Source organism: Hipposideros armiger, unplaced genomic scaffold (genome assembly GCF_001890085.2).
Source record: "Hipposideros armiger isolate ML-2016 unplaced genomic scaffold, ASM189008v1 scaffold_19, whole genome shotgun sequence".
NCBI classification, from domain to species: domain Eukaryota; kingdom Metazoa; phylum Chordata; class Mammalia; order Chiroptera; family Hipposideridae; genus Hipposideros; species Hipposideros armiger.
The window spans coordinates 5,907,076-5,921,677 of NW_017731369.1; the positions used below are offsets into that span (position 1 = coordinate 5,907,076).

The window sequence follows — 14,602 nt, forward strand, 5'->3', positions numbered from 1 at the left end:
CACCCACCCTGACCCACTGTTCTCTGTCCTCCAGCAGGACACCAGCTCTCGGGGCAGCAGTGGCGGTCGGGAACGCCTCATTGTGGAGCCCCCACTGCCCCAGGAGAAAGCAGGGGGCCCGGCCATCCCCTCCCACTTACTCAGCACCCCCTACCCCTTCGGCATCTCCCCCAGCTCGGTCGTGCAGGACTCCCGATTTCCACCGCTCAAGTAAGTCTGTAGATGGAGGACTTGGGGGTGCAGGCCTGTGTGCTTGGGGTCTGGGTCCCTGAGGCTGGGCCGGCGGCCTGGGAGTCTGCACCAGCTGAGCCTCAGGGCCGCCAGATGGTGGCTCAGCCCTGGGCCTGTGGGCCCATCTACGCCTGCTGCCCGTTTGCACACTGAGATGGTGGCTGGCTCTCCCATCCTGCCTAAACCCCTGTCCTGGTTTCTGGGGCCAGGGGTTCCTCTGGGCTGCAGATAGCAGGCCTGCGCCTGCTGGTGAGGACAGCAAGGGGCCAGGCAGGCAAGGAACAGCAGCTGCCCCCCTCTGTGCTCTGGGCCTCCTGCCAGCACCAGGATCTCGTTAGCGAGAGCCAGGGCCTGTCCCCAGAGACTCGTCCTTCCGAGGGAGGTGGTGGCAGGGGTAGTGCGAGGAGGCTGACCCATTTCCCAGCCTGGAGCAAGTGCTCCGCTCACCTCCGTCTCTCCGTCCCCACCTGCAGCCTCCAGCGGCCTGTGCACCACGTGGTGCCCCCCAGCCCGATGACCGAGGATTACCTGAGGAGCTTCCGGCCCTACCACACCACCGAGGACCTCCGCATGTCCTCCCTACCTCCCCTCAGCCTGGACCCGGCCGCTGCCGCTGCCTACTACCACCCCAGCTACCTGGCCCCGCACCCCTTCCCCCACCCGGCTTTCAGGTGAGTTGACCAAGACCGCCTCTGCCGTCCCCACTGAGTCACCAGGGCCATTAACCCCACATCCCCTCAGGTCCAGGCACTAGTCTGTGCGTGGCAAAGTGGAACCTGGCCAGGAACGTGTCCTTCAAGCCCTGGAAGCTGGAGCCCCCGGTGAAAGCCTGGAGCAGCACCCCAGCCGTCCACATTAGCCATTAGGGGTTTGCGCCGATAGGAATTCCCCTTGTTGTCTGAGCTGTCATTTCCTCACTTCCTCCCTTTGTCGGTGGCTCCACTGGCAGCACAGAACCGTTAATACACAGAGCACCGGGGTTTGTGTAGAAGACAAGGGCTCCTTTGCTGTGTAACGACCCCACTGGAGATATGTGTGGTCACTGCTCTGTGTAGAAGTGACCTGAGCCTGACGGGGCTGTAGTTATGCTGTGGCCTGCCACTCACACGGGGCCTGCTGGTCAGACCCAGAAGGGTCCTGGCCTGGCTGAGCCGCAGGGTGGCAGGCAGGGCCTCGGAGTCCTGAGCTGTTGGCATCTAGGGGCCTCTCTGCCAGCAAGGGGCTTTGGGGCTGGTCATCGATGTGGCCCCTACAGGGCCTTTGTAGAGGCTCTAGGGCCAGGTCCCGCCTTTCGTCTTGAACTTCGGTGCTGACTGGCTTGTCTTCTTTGCACAGGATGGATGACTCCTACTGCCTGTCTGCCCTGCGGTCCCCCTTCTACCCCATCCCCACCCCCGGCTCCTTGCCTCCGCTGCACCCGTCAGCCATGCATCTCCACCTCTCCGGGGTCCGCTACCCCCCCGAGCTGTCCCACTCGTCCCTGGCAGCACTGCACTCGGAGCGGATATCCAGCCTCAGCGCTGAGAGGTGAGCCACGTCCTGGGCTGGCACCCTTCTGCTCCCCCAGCCCCAATGGCAGAGCGGAGAAAAGCCCAGCTAGAGCCCTGCTTGGCGACTTGGTGGCTGGGTGGCTCCTGAGTCACTCCTGTCCTCTGTTTGTTCACCTGTAAATGGGACAGTGACAGTTGATGCTTCAGGTACCTAGATGGCACTGGGCTTGGTGACTGTTGGAATCGTCCCCCTCCTGGCATGAGCTTTCAGCAAAGCTTACTTAGGGAGCTGGCACACAACTTGTCTCTTACAGACTGAGTTTCTGACGCCCATCACTCTTCGGGTTAGAATGCCAGGCTTTCCACAGAAACCTCGGTCTCGGCTGTCAGCTTCTCGCTTCCGGGCGTTGTCGTTAGTGGACTGTCCCTGGTTCCCCTTCACCGTGGAGCTCAGGCGCCCTTTCCACTCCCCACAGGCTGCAGATGGATGAGGAGCTGCGACGGGAGCGCGAGCGCGAGCGGGAACGGGAGGCTGACCGCGAGCGGGAGAAGGAGCGCGAGCGCGAGCGCGAGAAGGAGCGGGAGCGGGAGAAGGAGCTGGAACGCGAGCGGGAGAAGGAACGCGAGCGGGAGCTGGAGCGCCAGCGGGAGCAACGCGCCCGCGAGAAGGAGCTGCTGGCCGCCAAGGCGCTGGAGCCAGCCTTCCTGCCAGTGGCCGAACTGCACGGGCTGCGGAGCCACGCCACAGAGGAGCGGGGCAAGCCCTCGGAGCAGCTGACCCCGACCCGAGCAGGTACCCGGGGTGGACGCGCCAGAGGGACAGACCGAGGCCCTGATTCTGTAGCATCTGCCAACGTCCATGGCGTGGACGCCCCCCGGGGCCAGTTTCCAGCTACAAAGCTGCGCAGGTGCTCAGTGGCTGGTGGTACAGATACGGTAGACACAGATGACCTTGAGAATATGCACAATGATAAAAATGTGGCCAAAGGAGTAGGAAGTGGTGAGCTTTGAGTATTTTGTACTTTTTTTTTTTTTAATTTTATTGGCAAATAGCCACGGTCATTGGTTACACATTGCTTTCATGCTACAGTGGCATAGTTGACTCTTTTAGGGAGGGCACAGCTCACAGTGTCCCATGCGGGGATCGAACCGGCAACCTTGGTGTTATCAGCACCACGCTCCAGCCAGCTGAGCTAACCGGTCATCCCTGTACCTTTGTTTTTAACATTTCATTTCATTATAAGTGTACGTATCTTAACTTTCAATAAGGGTTTGTTTAACAACTGCTTCCATGATTCCTAAAAGTGTAACAGTCTGCTCTTGCGAGCCTGCCAGGCACCCCACTGCAGGTCGGCCGGCCCCGGGCTGGGTGGGAGCAGTGCCTGCCGGCACCCATGTTTCCTTCAGGATGAGGTGTGCTCCCTGAAAGCATCTGTGAGGCCCTTTCCAGTAGTCTTGGTGCCATGGCCGTGGGAAGAGCCCTTCCAAAGGGCGGCGTGCTGCTGCGCCCTGGGCAGTTGGGGACCGGAGAGAACAGGGCAGGCGCGAGCTGGGCCTGGTGTGCTGGGATCCTGCCGGGGTGTGACGGTCTCTCTCCCCCTACAGAGAAGCTGAAGGATGCCGGCCTGCAGGCGCCCAAGCCTGTGCAGCACCCCTTGCACCCAGCGCCCACCCCCCACCACACTGTGCCCAGCCTCCTCTCCAACCACAGCCTCTTCTCTCTGCCGGGCAGCGGCGCCGCCACGGCCCTGCTCATCCAGCGCACCAACGAGGAAGAGAAGTGGCTGGCGCGGCAGCGGCGGCTGCGGCAGGAAAAGGAGGACCGGCAGTCCCAGGTGTCTGAGTTCCGGCAGCAGGTGCTGGAGCAGCACCTGGACATGGGCCGGCCCCCGGTGCCCACGGAGCCCGAGCACAGGCCCGAGAGCGCCAGGTGGGGCCCGCCGGGTTCGGGGCGTGTGGGAGGGCACTTGGCACACTCCCGATTTGTTCACAGTCGGCCAACATTTATGGAGCACCTGTGGTTTGCCTGGAACTGAATTGTAGCCAGGCCCCCTGACTGGGTCTCCTGCAGCCTCGGGCCTGCTCTCTGTTGCAGAGTGTCCCTCTGCTTCTCTGGGCCCACCCTGCGGCCACACAAGAGGCTCACTTGTCTCCTTGTGAGCTGCCCTCTGCTCTTCTAACTCCCCTCACGCCCAGGGGACTGGGAGAGCAGCCAGCGCACGTCCGCATCACCCGATAAAATCTGGCACTCTGACTCCCTTGGGCATCTTCCTCGGCTCAGGGCCCCAGCATCCTGGTGCTGCTGTCAGGGCCTGTGTGTTGCCGCTTCCAGCAGGGGCGGCCTCTGCCTCAGGGCCTGGCAGCCCTGTGCAGGCCTGGGGTGTTCTCACCTGGCCTCAGTGGTCGCCACGGCAGCGGGCAGGGAACAACATGCTCGGCCTTACAGAACTTGACATTCTGAAGGGTCCCTTGTGCTCCAAGCTAGAAAACCATTCAGTGCTTGGCTTTGGTGTTGGACATATTTATTCTGCCAAGGGGCTTTATTCCTTTGTTATTTACTTACGGACGTGTAGCTGATCAGAAGTGCAGCCGCTTCAGGATTGTCTCCCAGCCTGAGTCCAGGAAAAACCAGGAGGGATGATGGTGGCTGTGTGGTTAAACGTCCCCCTCCTCTGCCAGGCAGGGAGAGCCCTGAGAGCCGGGTCACATGCCCACAGTGGCCTCTGCCCCTTCCCCTTCTGTCCCCTCAGATCTTGCCCTGGGTCACCTGGGCAGCATGGAGTTTCCCTTAAAAAAATAGATAACGCTTTGGAAAAACAACACCCAAATAGTCTTTTTGTTGACTCTTGTTTTAAATGCATTAAGGAAAGAGTCATATAGTACGACCACTTGGCAAAGCTGCTGATTGGGTGGACATTGTTCTCCAGTCCCCTCCCTACCTGCGTGTGTGAGGGGCACCTTGCTACAGCAAGTGGCCTTGCTCCCAGGTCAGGCCCCAGCCCAGCTGCTGCTTTGGGGCCACATGGGGCTGCTGCAGTTCTGGTGGCGACCACTGGGGGTCAGCAGTGGCGCAGGCCCACCCTGGCTGTGAGGGTCTTCCCCGCCTCTCTGGGCTGGGCAGGCACCTAGAGCTGGTCCCCCTGGCTGCTGTGGAGGACAGTGGGGAGTGAGGTGTCATGGCCCCTTTGGGGGCAGCTGGCCCGCCCTCTGTTATCTGCCCCATCACTTGGCACACCTGGAGGTGGGCACAGACAGCGGCAGGGCCACCCCTTTGCTGCTGTAGCCCTGTCTTTGTTCTCTATGTAATGGGTCTCCTGTGGAAAACAGAAATGAGGGTCTGTCCTTATGGGAGTTCATAGGGATTCAGGAACTGGTGGAGCAGAATGAGCTGTTGCAAGGTCTCAAGTGAGAAGCCAGGTAGGAAGAGGGTCTGGCCTGGACCTGAGATCATCTCTGTGCCCTCAGCAAGCAGTGTCCACCGCCCCAGCCTCTGTGTCTTCTCAAAAGCAGGTCTCCACACACCTGCCTCGAGTTGTTGAAGAGGGAGGCGCAGTCACGGGAAGGGGCCAGCACTCGTGGAAGGAGTGGAAGGTGCAGCCTTCCGTCCAGCCCCTGGTCAGGTGGCTTAGGGAAGGAGGCCGTCACACGCCTCCAGTGCTGGGGTTCCTGTCTGGGCCATCTTAGAAGCTGCCTCTTGCACCCAGGCCCTGGCAGGCATCCTGGGAGGCCCATGGGCGGGCTGCTGGCATGCCCATTCTCTAATGACTGAGGGCTTGGTCTGCTCACTCCCTAGGCCGGGACCAAACCGTCATGAGCCGAGCAGCCGAGACCCCCCGCAGCACTTTGGCGGGCCCCCGCCCCTCATCTCACCCAAGCCCCAGCACCACTCCGTGCCCACCGCCCTCTGGAACCCGGTGTCCCTGATGGACAGCACCTTGGAGACACGGCGAGCCCCCGAGAGCCACCCTCTGCACAGCCACCCTGCCCCGTTTGAGCCCACCCGCCAGGCAGCTGTCCCGCTGGTGAAGGTAGAACGGGTCTACTGTCCAGAAAAAGCAGACGAGGGGCCCCGGAAGCGTGAGGCCACCCCGCTGGACAAGTACCAGCCGCCACCACGGGAGGCGGCGAGCCTGGAGCACCAGGCCTTTCCTCATGGGCCTGGGCCCTTCCTGGCTGAGCTCGAGAAGTCCACCCAGACCATCCTGGGCCAGCAGCGGGCCTCCCTCGCCCAGCCAACCCCCTTTGGGGACCTTTCTGGGTCCCTGAAGCCGGGCTCGCCCTACCGGCCCCCAGCGCCACGGGGCCCCGACCCTGCCTACATCTATGATGAGTTCCTGCAGCAGCGCCGGAGGCTGGTCAGCAAGCTGGACTTGGAGGAGCGCAGACGGCGAGAGGCCCAGGAGAAAGGTGCAGTCTCCCTGGTGGCTCCTGACTGGGGACTGGGGACCAGTAGTGCCAGCCCCACGGCCCCCCCTTCTCCCACCCCTGCCTTCCGCTCTGGGGTTTTAGCAGCTCCGGGGCGCAAGGTCACTGGCTTGTGTGTAGCTACCTGGCATCTCTGCTGGGGAAACAGACCCGGGGCCCCTCGCTGGTCCTGCCAAAATGCAGATTGTCCCCAAAAGCCAAATCAAAGCCTGTCCGTAAGGATGGTTCCACAGAAATGCATGATTAATAAATGATGATGAGAGGCTAATAAGATCATTTTAAATATTAATAGTGCAGCATCATGGGAGGAGGCTGTTGAGACTGGGCCTGGGCCCAGCAGTGCCTCCACATGTGGAGCTGCCATCCGTTGAGGGCAGGCAGGCCTGGTCAGGGGCAGGGGCAGGAGGTCTGGCCACTTCCTTCCTGTGCAGTGGGGAGACTCAGCCAGTAGCTCCCTGGGTTCCCCAAAGAGCCAAGGAGAACAGGTGAGCTGGCGCAGGATGAGAGTGGCTACTAACCCCACGTAAACAGGAGGGATCAGGAAACTGGCCCCAGACGAGTTTCTTTTCTCCTGCTGGAAGCGTGGGTCCTGTGCAGTGTCGAAGTCCGTCAGCTTCTTAGCCAGAAGCTGGGGCCAAGGCTAAGTCTTCCTGGGGTTTTGATCTAGGCTAGATTTAGGGCCAAAGGATTTTTTCCTCTCTTCACTTTGGTGAAGGAAGAGGGGAGAGCACCCTGGTGCCCTTGGGCGCGGGGATCCCACAGTTATTCTCTGTGTGTTGAGTTTGCATGTATGCTCTGTGCCTTTGAGACAGTGGGGACTGGAGTGTGCCTGTCCCCTCCTGGGTAATGGACCCAGATGGCCGCAGAAGGAGGGAGTGGATGTGCACAAACAGCCTTGGGTTGCCGTGGACACGGCCCCAGGCCTGTGTAATGAATGGTCCCCTGCTGGGGATTGGTGTCAGCCCAGGGACCACCTGGCCACCTGAGGGCTGTGGGTCCAAACCAAACCTGGTGCTTGCCTCCTGCCCCCACCTGCCGTCCCTGAAAAGCCCTGGGATTAGGGGTTAATGCACTTTGCCACCTGGGTTGAAAAGGAATCTGGATTTTGGGGTGCTCAAAAGGGCCAGCATGGCCTGGCGGGTGGGTCTGCACACACACATCACAGGGTTGAAGACGTATCTGTTCTTGCCCTCAGGATACTACTACGACCTGGATGACTCTTACGATGAGAGTGACGAAGAGGAGGTCAGGGCCCACCTCCGCTGCGTGGCTGAGCAGCCGCCCCTCAAACTGGACACGTCCTCCGAGGTATCTGGGGTCTCAGCGCCGCTGTGTCAGGCTGTGGGGCTGGGCTTCTGGTGCCCACACCGATGGCCTGCCTTTGGCTTTCCCTCTGTCCCAGCTGACCCCTCATTTGCTGGGACCCCGCTGCACTCTTCCCGTCCCCCTGACCCCAGGTGCCCTGGCATGCGGTCGGGGTTCTCCTCTTCCAAGGCCTGGCACAGAGTTGGCCGCGGCATGTGGGTGGGTGGGCTTCGAGGACCCCAGGAGGGGCCCCGGGGACAGTGGAATCACACCACTGCCGGTGGTTTCAAACTCATTTGTTTTCTTTCCCAATCTAGAAGCTAGAGTTTTTGCAACTTTTTGGCTTGACCACCCAACAGCAGAAGGAGGAATTGCTGACCCAGAAGCGGAGGAAGCGGCGGCGAATGCTGGGAGAGAGGAGCCCGTCGCCTCCGACCGTTCAGAACAAGCGGCAGACGCCTTCCCCGAGACTGGCCCTCTTCACCCGCTATAGTCCTGATGAGATGAACAACAGCCCCAACTTCGAAGAGAAGAAGAAGTTCCTGACCATCTTCAACCTGACCCACATCAGCGCTGAGAAGAGGAAAGGTATGGGTAGGGCCTCGCAATGGGTAGGGCTTACTAGAAGCTTCTGAAGCAGCAGGTGGGACCCATAGACTTCCTGGGGACGTCCTAAACCCTCGTCCCAGGCAGAACCTGAAAACACTTCGGTCCTGGGCCTCTCTTAACTTCCTCCGGCTCCCCAAGGAAGTCGGCCCTCCGCGCTCAACAGCCCTGCCCTAGTATCTCTAGCTCTGCCTTCTCTCCATCTGAAACTCATATCGCCCCATTCAAAGCCCCTTTTCTCTGGGGGTTTCTTCCGGGATGGAAAAGAAGACTTGCTGATGTTTACTCTGTATGTAAAGCTGCTCTTGTCACTTATCTCCTGGCTCCTGAGAAGGTGGGTTTAGCACGAGGCCCAGGTGCGCCCTCCTGTGGCAGAGCACGCCAGGCTCCGTGGCAGTGGGCGATTCCTCTTGCTGGGCCACGAACGTGGCCCACTGACTGGGGCTTCGTGTTCTGATGGCGGGAGGCTTAGATGGTCCGGCTGCCAGGCAGAGCCGACCCACCTTGTGAGTGGGTGGCCTGCCCTGAAATATGCTTCCAGGTCGGCCGTGTTGGGGCTGACTCTTTGGGCTGGAATCCATAGTGTAGAAGACATTGTGTGGTCTGAACACTTTCTGGGGGTGTGTCTGCTTCATTGGTCTGCACCCACACACTTATTTAATGCCTGGATATCGGTTTCAATGAGAACTTGGCCTGTCTGGGGTGTTCATTTTCATACTTCCAACTGCCCCTTGGTGTCACCTGGTCACCTCTCTCTGGAAGTCAGAGGAAAGCACACGTGCACGTCGGTCCTTCAGTTACTTCATTATTGAGGTGCAGCAGTTTGCTTTTTGTCTTGAACCAGTGAGCTGGAATTCTTGCTTTCTCTTAGACGAGGTGATTACCAGTCCACATCCCTGGGAACATGCATAGTTCTGTTCATCAAAAGCTTCTTTATGCCTGATGGAATTCCTGAAGGAAACCACCGGTGATGTGGCCATTTAAGTCTCCGCAAAAAGTGCCACTGCAACAGGAATTCATGGCATGAAACATCACAGGGGTCTGTGCCTTTTCAGTAAATGGCAACCATCGTGAGGACTGCGCTTGCGTGACACCAGTAGAGGGGAGAGAAGGTTCCTGGAAGCAGCCTGTGCTTCCAGAGGGTGCCGGGTGGGTCTTCAGGTTGTTTCTTTGTGTTAGGGCCAACGTTTTTGTCTTTGAAATAAGAATGCGTCCTCAGAAGTCACCTTGGAAGATCATAGGTGCTCGTTATTTCATATAGCTGTCATTGCCGTGCACACACAGCTATTTCTGGAATCCAGCTGAAATGGTACCAAGTAAAAGTGGAGAGGAATCTGGGCTCCCTCTTAACATGAAGGCTTCTTCCTTTAAGCACTGCCTGTCCCCGTGATGCTTGCTTTGTGTTTTTCTTGGTTGAAAGGACTTGTACCTGCCAGTCACAGCCTGGGCTAGAATTCTTGTTCCCTTTCCCTCTCAGAAATGATGCAACCGTCTTGTTAATCTCAGGCTGCTTTTCTCATAGACAAAGAGAAACTTGTCGAAATGCTCCATGCCATGAAGCAGAAGGCACTGTCAGCAGCAGTGGCAGACTCACTCAGAAACTCTCCGAGGGACAGTCCTGCTGTCTCCCTGAGCGGTAAGGCCCAGGGCGGGAAGGACAGCCCCAGCTGCCACCACCGCCCAAGACTGACGTGTGGGCTACCCAAGGTCAAAAGCGACCGCTCAAGGTCTTCATGAATCTTAACCTCCGGGAGACAGGATGTGTTGCTTCTCCATCTCTCAGACAAGCTGCCTGCACAATGGTGAAGGATCTCCTCTGGACGGACCATGAGAGCTGGAAGTCAGGGCTCAGAGAGTTCAGGGGGAGGGTCCCGGCTTCCGCAGAAATCTTTTTGTCTGGTGGTCAGTGTAGTTGTAGCCAGCGTCTGTCAGTCCGGTGGTGGCCCGAGCCACTGAAGCCATGTCCCAGGTCTCAGCACTGCTGCTTGGGCTCCGCTGCTCCTGTCTGCCCCTTGTTGGCACTCTTCTCCCGCGGCTGCCTCTCCAACACCTGCTTTCACACCTTCTCTTTTCTTTTGTGGCTTTGATTATACATCGCTGTGCTGCTGAATGGAGCGGGAACTCTCTATGGTCCAGTCCCGTTCTCCCCTCACGCGGTCTTTCTTGTCGGGTTGGGCTCCATAACTTCCCACCGTTTGGATGATCTGAAGCGACTTGTTTCTTCCTTCCGATTCTTTTTCTTCCCAGATGCTTTCCTGGGGCACCTTTCAAGGATGGACTTGCTGCTACCACACCCCGTCTTCAGATCACACAGTGCGCGCTGACATTTAATTAAGGGGCCCCCTGAGTCTTGGCCCTTTGTACTAGGTCTTTATTAAATGTAAGTTGTAGAGGTCAGGGTCTTCCTGGTCACTGGCAGCTCTTAACGTTTTCCTCGCTTTCTGTCTCTAAAAGAACCAGCCACGCAGCCAGCCTCTCTGGATATGGAGAAGCCTGTGGGTATTGCTGCTTCCCTGTCTGACGTCCCAAAGGCCGCAGAGCCTGGGAGACTGGAACAGCTCCGGCCCCAGGAGCTGTCGCGCATCCAGGAGCCGGCTCCTGCCAGTGGCGAGAAGGCCAGGCCGAGTGAGGCCCCCGGGGGCAAGAAGAGCCTGAGCATGCTGCATTACATCCGGGGCCCCGCACCCAAGGGCATCCCCGTGCCGTTGTCCCACAGCATCAACGGGAAGAGCAAGCCATGGGAGCCCTTCATGGCGGAAGAGTTTGCACATCAGTTCCACGAGTCCGTGCTGCAGTCCACCCAGAAGGCCCTGCAGAAGCACAAAGGTAAGCGGGGCTGCCCGTCCCCGCTCTGCTCCTGTGGTACTGTAGCGTTGGCTGACGTTCCTCGGGCACCAGCAGTCACTCAGCGGCAGCCATGGGCTTGGCCCTCTGGAACTTGAGTACAGTGTGCGAGGCACCTGGGGAGGTCATTAGAGGCGGGTTCTGCCTCAGCAGGTCTGGGGTGAGGCCCAGGAGTCTCCATTTCTAGCAGGTGGTGCTCAGGTGGTGCTGATGCTGCCGGTCTGTGGGCCGTGCTTGGAGAAACTCTAGCAAGTGATGCCGTCGGAGTTGAGTAGAAGCACTTCCTCAATTCTAGTAGGGCCAGGCGAGGGTGCCTTTCTGGCAGTAGGAGTCGCGTGTCCTATAGCTGAGTGATTTCCCATTGTCCCCCACACAGACTCACCTGAAAATCTCTCCATCTTTCGATAACTGACTCAGTGGGTGTTCCACCAGGCCCGGCAAGCACTCTGTGACCTAACAGTGGCTCTAACCCACGTTAGCCACCAGATTCACTTCTCTTAGATATTTTGGTGGGAGTCACGGTTGGAGAACAGGGGTTGGTCCATTTCATTTCCATTGAATCAAAGCTTGAAATTGATTAGAAAAGAATCTTCAGTGATTAACTACTGAGTATAAAATTAATTTTTGTACACGCCCATAGCCAGAAGAAAATAATTTGGTTATTTTGTCCAAACCATTTAAATATTTTTTTAACGACAAGCTATATAGAAGCTGAATAAATACTGACATTGGGTCAGTATCCTTCATGTAAGTTACTGCTGTCAACAGAGATGAAATGATACCCAAAAAGCAAAGGGCAGTGCTTTTTGCAGTGATTAAAAAGACTCCCCCAAAATAAGGAGGAGTGCCTTATTGAATGTCTGTCACGAGTTTAACTGAATATTCTTCAAGGAGGAAAATGTTTTGACTACCTGACTAGGTTAAACACCTCTGTGCATCGTCTAGGACACACCTCTTAGAGGTTTTCCTGTGGCTCTAGGGCACGTTTTTCCTGCCTTGTTTTTATTTCAACCCTTTCCTGATATTACACTTGAGCCCTCCCTCAGGATTTTAAAATCATCCAGTCAATACCACTTTGAGCCGTACAAGTCCACTGGCTGAGCAGGTTTGGGGCTCTACAAGGCAGTCTACACGAGGAGGCAGCATGCCCCCGTTAGCACAGCACCAGCTGGGCCATGCCCTGAGACAGCAGACCTGGTCTGCATCAGTTAGTTAGCTGACTCCTAGTGGAGGACAGAACACCAGATAGGCTCAGGGACTGAAACACCTGTTTCATGAGGGGAGGGCGACTGATCACTACTGAGGGCCAATTATGGACCAGGCTCAAAGGCACCGTTTTACAGAAGCTTGGAGATGAACTGAGCTGAGATGATATACATACAATCCAGGTGTGCCGCTGCCACTGTCGTTAGCGCTCTAACCATTCCTTCCGGTGCCATCTTTACTCTCTGAAGGGCACAGGCCTCTACGTACTTCATCTTCTGGTCTGCTGTGAGCCCTGCAGACATGCTGACTCTGTTCGCCAAGGCCGGGTAACCCAGCCCCTTCTCCGCCATGCCCTGTTCCTCCCCCGGCACAAGGTCCCCACAGGCTCTGTGACGAGCCTGTTTCTTGTCCCCAGGGAACGTAGCTGTGCTGTCTGCAGAGCAGAACCACAAAGTGGACACGTCCATCCACTACAACATTCCGGAGCTGCAGTCCTCAAGTCGGCTCCCTCTGCCCCAGCACAACGGGCAGCAGGAGCCCCCAGCCACGAGGAAAGGCCCCCTCACCCAGGAGATGGACCAGGACTCAGACGAGGACGACGACGACGGAGAAGAGGAGGACGAGGAACCCCCCAGACGCAAGTGGCAAGGGATTGAGGCAATTTTTGAAGCTTACCAGGAACATATAGAAGGTACAAAGGGGAGTGGGGTGCAGATCAAGGGCCCGGTAAAGACAGGAGAAGAAAGCTTAATAGACCGATCAGGGCAGGATGTCACTGTCAGCATTGGGGACTGTTTCTAAGGGATCGCCAGGCCCTCAGGTTTCTGGGGCACGATTGGATACAAATACTAGAAGGTAAATTTTCCTCAGCTGGTTTGCCTGTTTTGAGGACTATCCCTCAGGCGTCTACAGGTTATCTGAGGCCATTCTCACCTGGAGAAATTTAAGTACCAGGGGCCTGCCAGTACTCTTGTGTGACGGCCCAGGGGCCTTGCTCTCTGTGCCGTCGTCCAGTGCGCTTCTAAATCTATCAGTCCTGACACTCTGAGTCCTAGAAAATGAAACTTAGCTAAGCCCCACATAGCCACGCCTGGTCACTGGCTCAGCCTGCTTCACCCTTGAAGCACCTCCATGCTGGTGGCGTTTGCCCTCACAGGAGGTGCTGTCATCCTCCTGGACTAGCACTTTGTGCAGGGAGGCAACCCGGCAGCCACCAGAATGTTTTATTCTCAACTTCACGTGCACACTCCACCCCACCTGGTGAAACACACCCTTGGGGGGTGTCAGGCACGCCCCTCCCCCACTGATATAGTGCTCCGGGTGGTGGGGTCACAAGGCTTGGGTACTGGTGGAGTTCTGGCATGGTCCTTGTGTTGCTAGCACGCCACCTCCTGTCTCTGCCCCTCCCTTTCCTCAAGATGTCTGCAAAGGCCCCTTCAAGCTTACACGGAGACTGGGGTGCTATGGAGTTGAGGCAGGGAGAAGTGGAGGTGCTGGGCCCTCCCCTTCATAGTTAAACAGGCAGATGGACTGGCCTGCTTGGGAAGAATCTCTTGGGAGCAGAGCAGTGACACGGGCTCAGAGCCCCTTGCTCTCAGTCCCTCTTGACAGGGTGAGCCGTGCCCCTCTGCAGTCACCACCCTCACTGCATTGGCAGTGCTGTCAGTTTGACAAGAGGTGGGCAGTGCCAGCCAAGACAAGCAAAACCCAGGCCGCTGCCACCTAATTAATCTATTGCCATATCATAGAAGTTTTATCAAATGTTACTATGTTGTAAATATTATTAAATAACACTTGATTATGAATATTCATCATTTCAAATACTTTGAAATAAGCATTTTAAAATCAGAGATTTTAAAATCTCTGGGATGCCCGTGGAGCCACAACCAGAGTATCAGCTCCTAGTTTGCTTCCTTTCCTCCTTCAAATGGAATCCTTTTTTTCTGAATTTTTCCATCACTTCTTACATGTTATTCTTTAAGTACATTCATGTATGCAGAAGCAATATATAGCATTATTATTTTTTTTTTAAGAAATTTTATTGGGGCACAGTGTGTTTTTCCAGGACCCATCACCTCCAAGTCAAGTAGTTGTTTCAATCTATTTGTGGAGGGTGCAGCTCAGTGGCCCATGTGGGGATTGAACCGGCAACCCTGGTGTTATGAGCCTGCGCTCCAACCACCTGAGCTAACCAGCCGCCCCTATTATTATTTTTTTAATGGAGGGAAATGTACCCATTTTTTCTGGGTTGATGTTTGTTGGTGCCTTGTTTGGGAATTCCTTCCCTACCCCCAAGGACATATTCTGCATTTCCTTCTTTTTTTTTTTATTTTATTTTTATTTATTGTTAGTTTCAGGTGTACAGAACAATGCAATAGTTACCCTTTTCACCCTCACAAAGTAACAACCCCCCTCCCCCCATCCACTGCCCTCCCACCCCCGATATCATGCTTATCTATTACAATTCCATTGAATCCGTTCCCGCACTCTACTCC

General features: G+C 56.8%; 1 protein-coding gene across 5 annotated transcripts in view; it reads left to right on the forward strand.

Annotated features, from left to right (window-relative positions):
* Positions 1-14,602, forward strand: part of GSE1 (Gse1 coiled-coil protein) — a 439,129-nt gene that overhangs the window by 416,879 nt on the left and 7,648 nt on the right. For 2 of the 5 annotated variants that reach the window (XM_019634952.1, XM_019634977.1), the window contains 11 exons: positions 35-210; positions 705-902; positions 1,567-1,758; positions 2,198-2,514; positions 3,327-3,651; positions 5,515-6,128; positions 7,342-7,454; positions 7,769-8,039; positions 9,580-9,693; positions 10,512-10,883; positions 12,523-12,798. In XM_019634952.1, the coding sequence (XP_019490497.1) occupies positions 35-210; positions 705-902; positions 1,567-1,758; positions 2,198-2,514; positions 3,327-3,651; positions 5,515-6,128; positions 7,342-7,454; positions 7,769-8,039; positions 9,580-9,693; positions 10,512-10,883; positions 12,523-12,798 (2,968 nt within the window). The remainder of the gene's footprint in view (positions 1-34; positions 211-704; positions 903-1,566; positions 1,759-2,197; positions 2,515-3,326; positions 3,652-5,514; positions 6,129-7,341; positions 7,455-7,768; positions 8,040-9,579; positions 9,694-10,511; positions 10,884-12,522; positions 12,799-14,602) is intronic. The other 3 variants (XM_019634958.1, XM_019634966.1, XM_019634971.1) reach the window with 3 other exon arrangements.